Here is a 16,206-nt window from a genome sequence, read left to right on the forward strand (position 1 = left end):
GCTCTGCCCTCAACAATCACCTTTATCACCTCCTCAAAAAAATCTATTAAGTTAATGGCATAACTTGCCATGCTGACTGTCCCTAATTAAGCCATGCCTTTCCAAATGCACATAGTTCCTATGGCTAAGAAATCCTTTCCGATAGCTTCCCTAGTACAGGTGTGAGATAGGCTAACATTACCTGGAATATCCCATTTTCCCTCCTTGAATAAATGAAGATTTGCTGCTCTCCTGTTCTCCACCACATCACCTGTTGCTGGAGAGGATATGAAGATCTTTGTCAATGCCCCACATTCTCCTGCGTCGCCTCTCTCCATAACTGGAGCTATATCTTGTTAGACTCTGGAGAATTACCCAGTTTAATGCACCTCAGGAGACCCAGCACCACCTCCTTCACAATCTCATAACAGTCTGATACATTAGCACGCTCCATACCACTCTCACTGTCCTTGATGTTCTTCACCTTGTGAATACCAAAGCAAAATACCTTGTCCACATCCTCTGGCTTCAGCCCTCAATTCCATCCTTCATGCTTGAGTGATCTAACCCTCCCCCTCATTGTCCTCTACTTGTTAATATAAAATAGGTCCAGATTCTCCAAAATCCTGCTTGCCAAGGACATTTCATAGTCATTGTCAGCATTTCTAATTCCCTATCGAGCTGTTATCTGCTACATTTATATCCCTCAAAGGCCCTGTCTGATTTTATCTCCTTGAATCTCACCTGTGCTTCCTTTTTATTTTAGACTCAATGCACCTCCTCTCTTCTGGCCATGGTTCCATGGAGTATGCCATGTGTACTGGTCACAGGCACACTGATCACTCTCTCTCTCCTCTACAGATTCCCCAACTGTTGAGATCCGGGAGTCCAAAGCTGTTCCTGAGGAAGGTGCAGATTTTATGCTGCGTTGTATTGGAAGAGGAAACCCAGAGTGAGTAAAAAGGACACGTGGAGGGTCACTCTGTGTCTGACCCGTGTCCTGGGAGTCTGTGATGGGACAGTTTAGAGGGAGTGTGTGATGGGACAGTGTAGAGGGAGCTTCACTCTGTGTCTGACCCGTGTCCTGGGAGTGTGTGATGGGACGGTGTAGAGGCAGCTTCACACTGTGTCTGACCTGTGTCTGGGAGTGTGTGATGGGACAGTGTAGAGGGAGTTTCACTCTGTGTCTGACCCGTGTCCTGGGAGTGTGTGATGGGACAGTGTGGAGGGAGTTTCACTCTGTGTCTGACCCGTGTCCTGGGAGTGTGTGATGGGACAGTGTAGAGGCAGCTTCACTCTGTGTCTGACCCGTGTCCTGGGAGTGTGTGATGGGACAGTGTTGAGGGAGCTTCACTCTGTCTCTGACCCGTGTCCTGGGAGTGTGTGATTGCACGGTGTAGAGGGAGCTTCACTCTGTGCCTGACCCGTGTCCTGGGACTGTGTGATGCGACAGTGTAGAGGGAGCTTCACTCTGTGTCTGACCCGTGTCCTGGGAGTGTGTGATGGGACGGTGTAGAGGCAGCTTCACTCTGTGTCTGACCCGTGTCCTGGGAGTGTGTGATGGGACGGTGTAGAGGCAGCTTCACTCTGTGTCTGACCCGTGTCCTGGGAGTGTGTGATGGGACGGTGTAGAGGGAGCTTCACTCTGTGTCTGACCCGTGTCCTGGGAGTGTGTGATGGGACGGTGTAGAGGCAGCTTCACTCTGTGTCTGACCCGTGTCCTGGGAGTGTGTGATGGGACGGTGTGGAGGCAGCTTCACTCTGTGTCTGACCCGTGTCCTGGGAGTGTGTGATGGGACAGTGTGGAGGGAGCTTCACTCTGTGTCTGACCCGTGTCCTGGGAGTGTGTGATGGGACAGTGTGGAGGGAGTTTCACTCTGTGTCTGACCCGTGTCCTGGGAGTGTGTGATGGGACAGTGTAGAGGCAGCTTCACTCTGTGTCTGACCCGTGTCCTGGGAGTGTGTGATGGGACAGTGTTGAGGGAGCTTCACTCTGTGTCTGACCCGTGTCCTGGGAGTGTGTGATTGCACGGTGTAGAGGGAGCTTCACTCTGTGCCTGACCCGTACCCTGGGTGTGTGTGATGGGACGGTGTGGAGGGAGCTTCACTCTGTGTCTGACCCGTGTCCTGGGAGTGTGTGATGGGACGGTGTGGAGGGAGCTTCACTCTGTGTCTGACCCGTGCCCTGGGAGTGTGTGATGGGACGGTGTGGAGGGAGCTTCACTCTGTGTCTGACCCGTGCCCTGGGAGTGTGTGATGGGACAGTGCGGAGGGAGCTTCACTCTGTGTCTGACCCGTGTCCTGGGAGTGTGTGATGGGACGGTGTGTAGGGAGCTTCACTCTGTGTCTGACCCGTGTCCTGGGAGTGTGTGATGGGACGGTGTGGAGGGAGTTTCACTCTGTGTCTGACCCGTGTCCTGGGAGTGTGTGATGGGACGGTGTGGAGGGAGCTTCACTCTGTGTCTGACCTGTACCCTGGGTGTGTGTGATGGGACGGTGTGGAGGGAGCTTCACTCTGTGTCTGACCCGTGTCCTGGGAGTGTGTGATGGGACGGTGTGGAGGGAGCTTCACTCTGTGTCTGACCCGTGCCCTGGGAGTGTGTGATGGGACAGTGCGGAGGGAGCTTCACTCTGTGTCTGACCCGTGTCCTGGGAGTGTGTGATGGGACGGTGTGTAGGGAGCTTCACTCTGTGTCTGACCCGTGTCCTGGGAGTGTGTGATGGGACAGTGCAGAGGCAGCTTCACTCTGTGTCTGACCCTTCGCCTGGGAGTGTGTGATGGGACAGTGTAGAGGGAGCTTCACTCTGTGACTGACCCGTGTCCTGGGAGTGTGTGATGGGACAGTGTAGAGGGAGTTTCACTCTGTGTCTGACCCGTGTCCTGGGAGTGTGTGATGGGACAGTGTAGAGGCAGCTTCACTCTGTGTCTGACCCGTGTCCTGGGAGTGTGTGATGGGACGGTGTAGAGGGAGCTTCACTCTGTGTCTGACCCGTGTCCTCGGAGTGTGTGATGGGACGGTGTAGAGGCAGCTTCACTCTGTGTCTGACCCGTGTCCTGGGAGTGTGTGATGGGACAGTGTAGAGGGAGCTTCACTCTGTGTCTGACCCGTGTCCTGGGAGTGTGTGATGGGACAGTGTGGAGGGAGCTACACTCTGTGTCTGACCCGTGTCCTGGGAGTGTGTGATTGGACAGTGTGGAGGGAGCTTCACTCTGTGTCTGACCTGTACCCTGGGAGTGTGTGATGGGACAGTGTAGAGGGAGCTTCACTCTGTGTCTGACCTGTGTCCTGGGAGTGTGTGATGGGACAGTGTAGAGGGAGTTTCACTCTGTGTCTGACCCGTGTCCTGGGAGTGTGTGATGGGACAGTGTGGAGGGAGTTTCACTCTGTGTCTGACCCGTGTCCTGGGAGTGTGTGATGGGACAGTGCAGAGGCAGCTTCACTCTGTGTCTGACCCTTTGCCTGGGAGTGTGTGATGGGACAGTGTAGAGGGAGCTTCACTCTGTGTCTGACCCGTGTCCTGGGAGTGTGTGATGGGACAGTGTAGAGGGAGTTTCACTCTGTGTCTGACCAGTGTCCTGGGAGTGTGTGATGGGACAGTGTAGAGGCAGCTTCACTCTGTGTCTGACCCGTGTCCTGGGAGTGTGTGATGGGACGGTGTAGAGGCAGCTTCACTCTGTGTCTGACCGGTGTCCTGGGAGTGTGTGATGGGACAGTGTGGAGGGAGCTTCACTCTGAGTCTGACCCGTGTCCTGGGAGTGTGTGATGGGACAGTGTGGAGGGAGCTTCACTCTCTGTCTGACCTGTACCCTGGGTGTGTGTGATGGGACAGTGTGGAGGGAGCTTCACTCTGTGTCTGACCCGTGTCCTGGGAGTGTGTGATGGGACAGTGTGGAGGGAGCTTCACTCTGTGTCTGACCCGTACCCTGGGAAGTGTGATGGGACAGTGTGGAAGGAGCTTCACTCTGTGTCTGACCCGTGTCCTGGGAGTGTGTGATGGGACGGTGTGAAGGGAGCTTCACTCTGTGTCTGACCCGTGTCCTGGGAGTGTGTGATGGGACGGTGTAGAGGCAGCTTCACTCTGTGTCTGACCCGTGTCCTGGGACTGTGTGATGGGACAGTGTAGAGGGAGCTTCACTCTGTGTCTGACCCGTGTCTTGGGAGTGTGTGATGGGACCGTGTCGAGGCAGCTTCACTCTGTGTCTGACCCGTGTCCTGGGAGTTTGTGATGGGACCTTGTAGAGGCAGCTTCACTCTGTGTCTGACCCGTGTCCTGGGAGTGTGTGATGGGACGGTGTAGAGGGAGCTTCACTCTGTGTCTGACCCGTGTCCTGGGAGTGTGTGATGGGACAGTGCAGAGGCAGCTTCAGTCTATGTCTGACCCTTCGCCTGGGAGTGTGTGATGGGACAGTGTAGAGGCAGCTTCACTCTGAGTCTGACCCGTGTCCTGGGAGTGTGTGATGGGACGGTGTAGAGGCAGCTTCAGTCTGTGTCTGACCGGTGTCCTGGGAGTGTGTGATGGGACGGTGTAGAGGCAGCTTCACTCTGTGTCTGACCGGTGTCCTGGGAGTGTGTGATGGGACGGTGTAGAGGCAGCTTCACTCTCTGTCTGACCTGTACCCTGGGTGTGTGTGATGGGACAGTGTGGAGGGAGCTTCACTCTGTGTCTGACCCGTGTCCTGGGAGTGTGTGATGGGACAGTGTGGAGGGAGCTTCACTCTGTGTCTGACCCGTACCCTGGGAAGTGTGATGGGACAGTGTGGAAGGAGCTTCACTCTGTGTCTGACCCGTGTCCTGGGAGTGTGTGATGGGACGGTGTGAAGGGAGCTTCACTCTGTGTCTGACCCGTGTCCTGGGAGTGTGTGATGGGACGGTGTAGAGGCAGCTTCACTCTGTGTCTGACCCGTGTCCTGGGACTGTGTGATGGGACAGTGTAGAGGGAGCTTCACTCTGTGTCTGACCCGTGTCTTGGGAGTGTGTGATGGGACCGTGTCGAGGCAGCTTCACTCTGTGTCTGACCCGTGTCCTGGGAGTTTGTGATGGGACCTTGTAGAGGCAGCTTCACTCTGTGTCTGACCCGTGTCCTGGGAGTGTGTGATGGGACGGTGTAGAGGGAGCTTCACTCTGTGTCTGACCCGTGTCCTGGGAGTGTGTGATGGGACAGTGTAGAGGCAGCTTCACTCTGTGTCTGACCCGTGTCCTGGGAGTGTGTGATGGGACAGTGTGGAGGGAGTTTCACTCTGTGTCTGACCCGTGTCCTGGGAGTGTGTGATGGGACAGTGCAGAGGCAGCTTCAGTCTATGTCTGACCCTTCGCCTGGGAGTGTGTGATGGGACAGTGTAGAGGGAGTTTCACTCTGTGTCTGACCAGTGTCCTGGGAGTGTGTGATGGGACAGTGTAGAGGCAGCTTCACTCTGAGTCTGACCCGTGTCCTGGGAGTGTGTGATGGGACGGTGTAGAGGCAGCTTCAGTCTGTGTCTGACCGGTGTCCTGGGAGTGTGTGATGGGACGGTGTAGAGGCAGCTTCAGTCTGTGTCTGACCGGTGTCCTGGGAGTGTGTGATGGGACAGTGTAGAGGGAGCTTCACTCTGTGTCTGACCTGTGTCCTGGGAGTGTGTGATGGGACATTGTGGAGGGAGTTTCACTCTGTGTCTGACCCGTCTCCTGGGAGTGTGTGATGGGACAGTGTGGAGGGAGTTTCACTCTGTGTCTGACCCGTGTCCTGGGAGTGTGTGATGGGACAGTGTGGAGGGAGTTTCACTCTGTGTCTGACCCGTGTCCTGGGAGTGTGTGATGGGACAGTGCAGAGGCAGCTTCACTCTGTGTCTGACCATTTGCCTGGGAGTGTGTGATGGGACAGTGTAGAGGGAGCTTCACTCTGTGTCTGACCCGTGTCCTGGGAGTGTGTGATGGGACAGTGTAGAGGGAGTTTCACTCTGTGTCTGACCAGTGTCCTGGGAGTGTGTGATGGGACAGTGTAGAGGCAGCTTCACTCTGTGTCTGACCCGTGTCCTGGGAGTGTGTGATGGGACGGTGTAGAGGCAGCTTCACTCTGTGTCTGACCGGTGTCCTGGGAGTGTGTGATGGGACAGTGTGGAGGGAGCTTCACTCTGAGTCTGACCCGTGTCCTGGGAGTGTGTGATTGGACAGTGTGGAGGGAGCTTCACTCTCTGTCTGACCTGTACCCTGGGTGTGTGTGATGGGACAGTGTGGAGGGAGCTTCACTCTGTGTCTGACCCGTGTCCTGGGAGTGTGTGATGGGACAGTGTGGAGGGAGCTTCACTCTGTGTCTGACCCGTACCCTGGGAAGTGTGATGGGACAGTGTGGAAGGAGCTTCACTCTGTGTCTGACCCGTGTCCTGGGAGTGTGTGATGGGACGGTGTGAAGGGAGTTTCACTCTGTGTCTGACCCGTGTCCTGGGAGTGTGTGATGGGACGGTGTAGAGGCAGCTTCACTCTGTGTCTGACCCGTGTCCTGGGACTGTGTGATGGGACAGTGTAGAGGGAGCTTCACTCTGTGTCTGACCCGTGTCTTGGGAGTGTGTGATGGGACCGTGTCGAGGCAGCTTCACTCTGTGTCTGACCCGTGTCCTGGGAGTTTGTGATGGGACCGTGTAGAGGCAGCTTCACTCTGTGTCTGACCCGTGTCCTGGGAGTGTGTGATGGGACGGTGTAGAGGGAGCTTCACTCTGTGTCTGACCCGTGTCCTGGGAGTGTGTGATGGGACAGTGTAGAGGCAGCTTCACTCTGTGTCTGACCCGTGTCCTGGGAGTGTGTGATGGGACGGTGTAGAGGGAGCTTCACTCTGTGTCTAACCCGTGTCCTCGGAGGGTGTGATGGGACGGTGTAGAGGGAGCTTCACTCTGTGTCTGACCCGTGTCCTGGGAGTGTGTGATGGGACAGTGTGGAGGGAGCTTCACTCTGTGTCTGACCCGTGTCCTGGGAGTGTGTGATTGGACAGTGTGGAGGGAGCTTCACTCTGTGTCTGACCTGTACCTTGGGAGTGTGTGATGGGACAGTGTAGAGGGAGCTTCACTCTGTGTCTGACCTGTGTCCTGGGAGTGTGTGATGGGACAGTGCAGAGGGAGTTTCACTCTGTGTCTGACCCGTGTCCTGGGAGTGTGTGATGGGACAGTGTGGAGGGAGTTTCACTCTGTGTCTGAACGTGTCCTGGGTGTGTGTGATGGAACAGTGTAGAGGCAGCTTCACTCTGTGTCTGACCCTTCGCCTGGGAGTGTGTGATGGGACAGTGTAGAGGGAGCTTCACTCTGTGTCTGACCCGTGTCCTGGGAGTGCGTGATGGGACAGTGTGGAGGGAGCTTCACTCTGTGTCTGACCTGTACCCCGGGTGTGTGTGATGGGACAGTGTGGAGGGAGCTTCACTCTGTGTCTGACCCGTGTCCTGGGAGTGTGTGATGGGACGGTGTAGAGGCAGCTTCACTCTGTGTCTGACCGGTGTCCTGGGAGTGTGTGATGGGACAGTGTAGAGGGAGCTTCACTCTGTGTCTGACCCGTGTCCTGGGAGTGTGTGATGGGACAGTGTGGAGGGAGTTTCACTCTGTGTCTGACCCGTGTCCTGGGAGTGTGTGATGGGACAGTGTAGAGGGAGCTTCATTCTGTGTCTGACCGGTGTCCTGGGAGTGTGTGATGGGACAGTTTAGAGGGAGCTTCACTCTGTGTCTGACCCGTGTCCTGGGAGTGTGTGATGGGACAGTGTGGAGGGAGCTTCACTCTGTGTCTGACCTGTACCCTGGGAGTGTGTGATGGGACAGTGTAGAGGGAGCTTCACTCTGTGTCTGACCTGTGTCCTGGGAGTGTGTGATTGGACAGTGTAGAGGGAGTTTCACTCTGTGTCTGACCCGTGTCCTGGGAGTGTGTGATGGGACAGTGTGGAGGGAGTTTCACTCTGTGTCTGACCCGTGTCCTGGGAGTGTGTGATGGGACAGTGTGGAGGGAGCTTCACTCTGAGTCTGACCCGTGTCCTGGGAGTGTGTGATGGGACAGTGTGGAGGGAGCTTCACTCTCTGTCTGACCTGTACCCTGGGTGTGTGTGATGGGACAGTGTGGAGGGAGCTTCACTCTGTGTCTGACCCGTGTCCTGGGAGTGTGTGATGGGACAGTGTGGAGGGAGCTTCACTCTGTGTCTGACCCGTACCCTGGGAAGTGTGATGGGACAGTGTGGAAGGAGCTTCACTCTGTGTCTGACCCGTGTCCTGGGAGTGTGTGATGGGACGGTGTGAAGGGAGCTTCACTCTGTGTCTGACCCGTGTCCTGGGAGTGTGTGATGGGACGGTGTAGAGGCAGCTTCACTCTGTGTCTGACCCGTGTCCTGGGACTGTGTGATGGGACAGTGTAGAGGGAGCTTCACTCTGTGTCTGACCCGTGTCTTGGGAGTGTGTGATGGGACCGTGTCGAGGCAGCTTCACTCTGTGTCTGACCCGTGTCCTGGGAGTTTGTGATGGGACCGTGTAGAGGCAGCTTCACTCTGTGTCTGACCCGTGTCCTGGGAGTGTGTGATGGGACGGTGTAGAGGGAGCTTCACTCTGTGTCTGACCCGTGTCCTGGGAGTGTGTGATGGGACAGTGTAGAGGCAGCTTCACTCTGTGTCTGACCCGTGTCCTGGGAGTGTGTGATGGGACGGTGTAGAGGGAGCTTCACTCTGTGTCTAACCCGTGTCCTCGGAGGGTGTGATGGGACGGTGTAGAGGGAGCTTCACTCTGTGTCTGACCCGTGTCCTGGGAGTGTGTGATGGGACAGTGTGGAGGGAGCTTCACTCTGTGTCTGACCCGTGTCCTGGGAGTGTGTGATTGGACAGTGTGGAGGGAGCTTCACTCTGTGTCTGACCTGTACCTTGGGAGTGTGTGATGGGACAGTGCAGAGGGAGCTTCACTCTGTGTCTGACCTGTGTCCTGGGAGTGTGTGATGGGACAGTGCAGAGGGAGTTTCACTCTGTGTCTGACCCGTGTCCTGGGAGTGTGTGATGGGACAGTGTGGAGGGAGTTTCACTCTGTGTCTGACCCGTGTCCTGGGTGTGTGTGATGGAACAGTGTAGAGGCAGCTTCACTCTGTGTCTGACCCTTCGCCTGGGAGTGTGTGATGGGACAGTGTAGAGGGAGCTTCACTCTGTGTCTGACCCGTGTCCTGGGAGTGCGTGATGGGACAGTGTGGAGGGAGCTTCACTCTGTGTCTGACCTGTACCCCGGGTGTGTGTGATGGGACAGTGTGGAGGGAGCTTCACTCTGTGTCTGACCCGTGTCCTGGGAGTGTGTGATGGGACGGTGTAGAGGCAGCTTCACTCTGTGTCTGACCGGTGTCCTGGGAGTGTGTGATGGGACAGTGTAGAGGGAGCTTCACTCTGTGTCTGACCCGTGTCCTGGGAGTGTGTGATGGGACAGTGTGGAGGGAGTTTCACTCTGTGTCTGACCCGTGTCCTGGGAGTGTGTGATGGGACAGTGTAGAGGGAGCTTCATTCTGTGTCTGACCGGTGTCCTGGGAGTGTGTGATGGGACAGTTTAGAGGGAGCTTCACTCTGTGTCTGACCCGTGTCCTGGGAGTGTGTGATGGGACAGTGTGGAGGGAGCTTCACTCTGTGTCTGACCTGTACCCTGGGAGTGTGTGATGGGACAGTGTAGAGGGAGCTTCACTCTGTGTCTGACCTGTGTCCTGGGAGTGTGTGATTGGACAGTGTAGAGGGAGTTTCACTCTGTGTCTGACCCGTGTCCTGGGAGTGTGTGATGGGACAGTGTGGAGGGAGTTTCACTCTGTGTCTGACCCGTGTCCTGGGAGTGTGTGATGGGACAGTGCAGAGGCAGCTTCAGTCTATGTCTGACCCTTCGCCTGGGAGTGTGTGATGGGACAGTGTAGAGGGAGTTTCACTCTGTGTCTGACCAGTGTCCTGGGAGTGTGTGATGGGACAGTGTAGAGGCAGCTTCACTCTGTGTCTGACCCGTGTCCTGGGAGTGTGTGATGGGACGGTGTAGAGGCAGCTTCAGTCTGTGTCTGACCGGTGTCCTGGGAGTGTGTGATGGGACGGTGTAGAGGCAGCTTCAGTCTGTGTCTGACCGGTGTCCTGGGAGTCTGTGATGGGACAGTGTAGAGGGAGCTTCACTCTGTGTCTGACCTGTGTCCTGGGAGTGTGTGATGGGACATTGTGGAGGGAGTTTCACTCTGTGTCTGACCCGTCTCCTGGGAGTGTGTGATGGGACAGTGTGGAGGGAGTTTCACTCTGTGTCTGACCCGTGTCCTGGGAGTGTGTGATGGGACAGTGTGGAGGGAGCTTCACTCTCTGTCTGACCTGTACCCTGGGAGTGTGTGATGGGACAGTGTCGAGGGAGCTTCTTTTTCTCAATGTGTTTGCATGGTGTTGTTAGGCTTTCTGTTGGTGACTTTTTACTCTTTCTGACTTCAGACCCAGCTTCTTCACTTGGGTCCGTTTTAACGGGGATCTGTCTGAATATGCATTTGTCCGGAACGAGAACCTGACCTTCACTAATCTGAATAAGACTGACGCAGGAGTCTATCGCTGTGAAGCCAAGAACATCATTGGGACTGGTGGCAAGAACTACACACTGACAGTGCATGGTGAGCTGGTACCTGCCTTCCCACACCAGATCAGTGCCGTCTGCTGTTTATAGGGTGTGGTGTTCCTAGAGCTGGCAAGTGTGTAAGCCCCAGTTTAAAATGCTTTTGTTTCATCACCTCTCTCCCTGTCTCTCTATCTCTCTTTCTGTCTCATGCTCTCTTTCCTCTGTTCTGTTTGCTTTTCTTTCAAAATAAAAACATTCTTTACCCTATTTCTTTCTCTCTTTTGCCCTTTCTCTTTTTGTCTCTCTGTCCATCCATCTCTCTCCCCCCTTTCTCCCTCTATCTGTATCTCTCTCTCTCTCTCTTTCTCTCTCTGTCTGTATCTCTCTCTCATGGATCCATTCTTAAACAAGAGTAGCAGTATGTCTGTGCTCCAGGTGAGGTCCCACAACACCGTGTCTGCTGGTACAGACTCTTGCCCACTATTACACCGTCCCCTCTGTGATAAACCCCAGCTGGCCACTTGCCCTGGGAAAGACTTGCTGTCCCCATGTGCTCCGTCCCTCCTCTGTTCGTGCATGGGGACACCACACCCAGCTTTCAGCCCCTCTCCGTTTACACAGCCCGCTGGGTCTCTGTTCTCACCACACCAGGGGCTTCACCTTTCCCACACGTCTCCGGGCACACTCATGTAGTCTGTCAATGTGCCTCTGCTTTTGCAGGGATCCACCGGCTGGTATTGGTGTCAGCACAGACGGGGTGATTGGGTGCATTTTGGGGTGCTCTCTCCAGGGGTGGTGCTGGCCGTAGTTTAGTGTGCCAGGTGACTCGGGAAACTGCAGGTGCCAAGGGGCTCCACTAGGGATAAGCAGAGAGGTTCTCTTCAGTGGCAAATGATAAAGGGGGGAGCGAGGGAGAAACACTCCCTTGTAGGAGGGAAGGGATATAGGGTGGGAAATGGAGGGAGCTCAGTGCAAGAGAGGGGCAGAGAGATATTGGGGGGTGAGCAAGGGAAGTGATGGAGTGGATACAGGGCTGGTGATGGAGGGGATGGAGGAAGAGGGAGGAATGGAGGGGAGGGAGGGGTGGAGAAGGAGGGGTGTGAGGGGAATAAGGCAGGGTGAGAAGGGATGGGAGAGTGAGGAGTGAGGGAGTTCAGTGCAAGAGATGAGTGAGATATGGAGGGCGAGGGAAGTGATGGAGGGGTGCTGAGTGTGAGGACGGAGGGGCGGGTAGTGAGGATGGTGAGTGAGTATGAGCATCGGGTGGGTGGGAGGGTGAGGATGGGTGCGTGAGAGGGTAGTAAATGGGAGGGTGGGGAGCGAGTGGGAGGGTGGGGAGTGAATTGGAGGGTGGAGTGTGGGTGGGTGGATGGGAGGGTGGGGAGTGAGGGTTTGGGTGGAAAGTGAGTGAGTAGGAGGGTGGGGAGTGAGTGGGTGGAACGGTGAGGAGAGTGAGTGGGTGGGAGGGAAGGTAGGGAGTGAGTGGGTGGGTGAGAAGTGAGTGGGTTGGTGGGGAGTGAGAGAGTGGGAGGGTGGGGAGTGAGTGGGTGGGAAGTGAGTGGGGAGGGAGTGAATGGGTGGGACAGTGAGGAGAGAGTGGGTTGGTGGGGAGTGAGTGGGTGGGTGAGAAGTGAGTGGGAGGGTGGGGAGTGGGAAGGTGGGGAGTGAGTGGGTTGGTGGGGAGTGAGTGGGTGGATGAGAAGTGAGTGGGAGGGTGGGGAGTGAGTGGGTGGGTGGGGAGTGAGTGGAAGGGTGGGGAGTGGGTGGGTGGGACAGTGAGAGAGTGAATGGGTGGGGAGTGGGTGGGAGGGAAGGTGGGGAGTGAGTGGGTGGGGAGTGAATGGGAGGGGAGTGAATGGGTGGGAGGGTGAGGAGAGAGTGGGTGGGTGGGGAGTGGGTAGGAGGGGCCGGGGTTACGTGGGGGTGAGTGGGGTGAATCTGATATGGATGTTCCAGTCCCGTCTGTGTGTTTCGGTGAACATGTCTCTCTCTGAGGGTGGGTGCCAAGCGTCTTCACGTGCCCGATCACCTTGTGTCTTATGTGTCACGCGTGTGTCTTCCTTCTCACCCAACCGCAGGGGACGCCCTGGAGATGGCCCCCACCTCGTCCCCTGCTTCTGTCAATGACTCCCTGACACTGACCATCGGCGGTAGGTTTATCGTGACTCCCTTCTGCTTCCTCCGTGACTCCTCCACCCTCCACCAGTGGGGTGGGGTAGGGCTGGCCTGGTACGGCCATGGGTGCAGGAATAGGGTTGGTCGCCTGCTGACTGCTCCAGAAAACACGATTGGCTGAAGGGAATCCAATAGGCTGGGGAATTAGTGCAAATTGGGGTTTGTTGCTCTGCTCTTGGGGACAACAACAGCCAATCAAAACAGGCAGAGCCAGGTGACCAATCCCAGTGGTTCTTGCAATACCCTTGCCTGTCTAGAGATAAGCATGCTTTGGGCCAGTAACAAACTTGGTGCAAGAGAAAGGAACCAATAAGATTGTAGAGGGAGTTTCATTCTGTCTGAGCAACGTCCAAGGAGTGTGTGATGGGACAGTGTAGAGGGAGTTTCATTCTGTCTGACCAATGTCCTGTGATGGGACAGTGTAGAGGGAGCTTCACTCTGTGTCAGACCCATGTCCTGGGAGTGTGTGATGGGACAGTGTAGAGGGAGTTTCACTCTGTGTCTGACCCGTGCCCTGAGAGTGTGTGATGGGACAGTGTAGAGGGAGTTTCACTCTGTGTCTGACCTGTGCCCTGAGAGTGTGTGATGGGACAGGTCCAGAAGGGGTCACGGCCGTGGGTGACGAGGAGATGTTTTCTCTCAGAGGGTGGGTTCTTTCCCTCCCAGGATAGTGGGAGTAGAGCCTTCGGGTGTTCCCAGGGCAGAGTGAGATGGATTGGTGATGGGGAGCATGGGGTTGGAGCAGGGTGGAGGTTCACTGGGGGTGAGTGAAGATATGATTACAGGTATCGCAACAGTGTTGTTTATGTGGAAGAGGCTGGAGGGGCTGAGACTTCTCTGGTTTCCTGGTGATGTGTGCATCACTCTGTCTTGCACCAAGGTTTGTGTGGGCAGGTCTGCTTGTAGTGTTGTGGGTGTGGTGTGCAGGCAATCTGAGTGAGGATGGTGGTCCCAGACCACTGGTGAGCTCAGGAGAGGTCCTAGCTGTTCAACCACACAAGGCCTCAGATGTGTGACCGTCTGTTGGTCACAACCCCAATATCACTCTCTCTTTCCTCTCAACTCCCCGTCCCTTCCCCAATTCCTCCCTCTCTTCTCCAGCATCCCACCTTTTCTTTCTCTCCCTCACTTCTCACCACTCTCCAACTCCTTCTCTGTTTCTCTCTTTTCCTCTCACTCCCTGTCTCTCTCCTTCCCTCTCTGTGTCTCTCCGCATTCTCACACTCTCTCCCTACTCTCATGACTCCCTCTCAACCCCTACCCTTTCATTGTCCACTCAATGTCCCTCTCACCCTTCTCCCTCAACTTCTATCCCTCTCACAGTCTCTATCGCTTCTCCTGTCTCTCTCTGTTCTCAATATCTTACACGTCCCCTCTCACACTGACTGTCAACCCACTTCCTAGTCTCTCTTCCACACCCTCTGCTCCTCATTCTCTCCTTCTTTCATTCTCACTGTCTATCCCTCACTTTCCCTATCTCTCCCCCAATTCTTTCACTATCCCACTCTTCCTCTCTCCTCCCTCAGTCTCTCCCCATTACCTTCCTCTTCCTTCACTGTCTCTTTTCATATTCTTTCCCCCATTCTCTACCCCTTGCTGACTCTTTCTCTCCCCCTCACTCCCCCTCTATCCCTTTTTCCCTTTCTCCTCCACTCTACCCCCTATGCTGTCTCTTTCTCCCTGCTTTCTTTGTCCTCCTTTCCCTATCCTCCCCATTACTTCTCTTTCCCCTGCCCCATATCATTGTCAGTTTCCATGTTCATTGCCTGAGCTTCACTCAGTGGTGTCTGGTCCCACCTCTCTGTGCTGATTGGTATGGTAAGATGTCAGTCATGCTTTATTGCTCCAATCATTGTCTACATTTCTCTGTTCATTGTTTACACCACCTGCCCCTCCCTGCACGACCCTCACTCCCTCCCTCCACCCCTACACCTATTCCCTCCACCCCCCTCCCTCCCTGCACCCTACCCCCATTCCCTCCACCCCCTCCATCCCTGCACCCCTACGCCCTATTCCCTCCACCCCCCCCGCACCCCTACGCCCTATTCCCTCCACCCCCTCCCTCCCTGCACCCCTACCCCATTCCCTCCACCCCCTCCCTCCCCGCACCCTACCCTCATTCCCTGCACCCCCTCCCTCCCCGCACCCTACCCCCATTCCCTCCACACCCTCCCTCCCTGCACCCCTACCCGCTATTCCCTCCAACCCCTCCCTCCCTGCACCCTACCCCCATTCCCTCCACGCCCTCCCTCCCTGCACCCATACACCCTATTCCCTCCACCCCCTCCCTCCCTGCACCCTACCCCCATTCCCTCCACCCCTCCCTCCCTGCACCCCTATGCCCTATTCCCTCCACCCCCACCTCCCTGCACCCCTACCCCCTATTCCCTCCACCCGCTCCATCCCTGCACCCCTACCCCCTATTCCCTCCACCCCCTCCCTCCCTGAACCCCTACACCCTATTCCCTCCACCCCCTCCCTCCCTGCACCCTACCCCCATTCCCTCCACCCCCTCCATCCCTGCACCCCTACCCCCTATTCCCTCCACCCCCTCCATCCCTGCATCTCCTGCTTCACTTTCACCTCCCCTCTCTATCTCACCCTCCCATCCCATCCTGTTCCACCTTTTACACTCCCCCCTCCTTCCATCTACCTCCTGTCCAACTCTCCCTCCCCTTCCTTGACTTCACACTCCCTCCCCTGCACCTCTCCCTTCCCATTTCTCCACCACATCCCACTCCCTCCTCTCCACTTCCCCTTCCATCTACCTCACTCTCGCTCACATCCTTCATTGCAATTCACCCCCATTCTCCATCTCTCCCTCCCCCACCCCCTCCCTTACTCCCCACCCCCCTCCATCACTGATTTCATCCATCGGTGTGACCGTCAGCCTCCACCTCAAGCCCCTCCCCGGACACAGGTACAGTCTGCTCTCCCTCTCGGCACTCTGTCCCTTTCTCATTCTTCACCTCCCTCTGTTACACTTTCCACTCATCACTCAGCACTCTAGTGATTGTCTCACTCTTCCTGCTCTCTCCTTTCACTCCGTCCCCAAACCCTGCCACTCCATCTCCCACTCCATCCCTCCCCTTCACTCATTGCCTGTCCTTCTGTTCTGTTTCATTGTTGTCCATCTCTCTCATTCTCTTTTGTCCATTTTCCAATTATCTCTCCCTCTCTCTCTCTCCATCCCTCTTTTTCTCACTCAGTCTCTTTCTCTCTATCTGTCTTTCTCTTCTTCTCTCTTTCACACCACTCTCTGTAACCACCCCTCTCTCTTTCCTCTCACTCTCATTCACTCTGTCTCTGTGTCTCTCTCGCTTTCCTGGTCTCTGTGATTTGACTGTCTGTCTGTCTCTCACTATCTCTTTGCATGTATTAGTTTTGGATGGCATTATGGGGGTGGATTAGTTTGAAATGGGATTACAGATACTGGATTATTTTGGGATGGGATTACAGGGAAGTGTACTAGTTTGGCATGGGATGACAGTGAGGTGGATTCATTTGGAAAGATAGATGAGTTTGGG

General features: G+C 55.7%; 1 protein-coding gene across 1 annotated transcript in view; it reads left to right on the forward strand.

Moving 5' to 3' along the window:
• Positions 1 to 16,206, forward strand: part of LOC134341275 (cell adhesion molecule 3-like) — a 51,137-nt gene that overhangs the window by 25,003 nt on the left and 9,928 nt on the right. Inside the window, exons 6-7 of the mRNA XM_063039138.1 lie at positions 841 to 931; positions 10,387 to 10,559. Of these exons, the coding sequence (XP_062895208.1) occupies positions 841 to 931; positions 10,387 to 10,559 (264 nt within the window). The remainder of the gene's footprint in view (positions 1 to 840; positions 932 to 10,386; positions 10,560 to 16,206) is intronic.

The sequence above is a fragment of the Mobula hypostoma genome, assembly GCF_963921235.1.
Source record: "Mobula hypostoma chromosome 13 unlocalized genomic scaffold, sMobHyp1.1 SUPER_13_unloc_1, whole genome shotgun sequence".
In the NCBI taxonomy this organism is placed as follows: Eukaryota; Metazoa; Chordata; class Chondrichthyes; order Myliobatiformes; family Myliobatidae; genus Mobula; species Mobula hypostoma.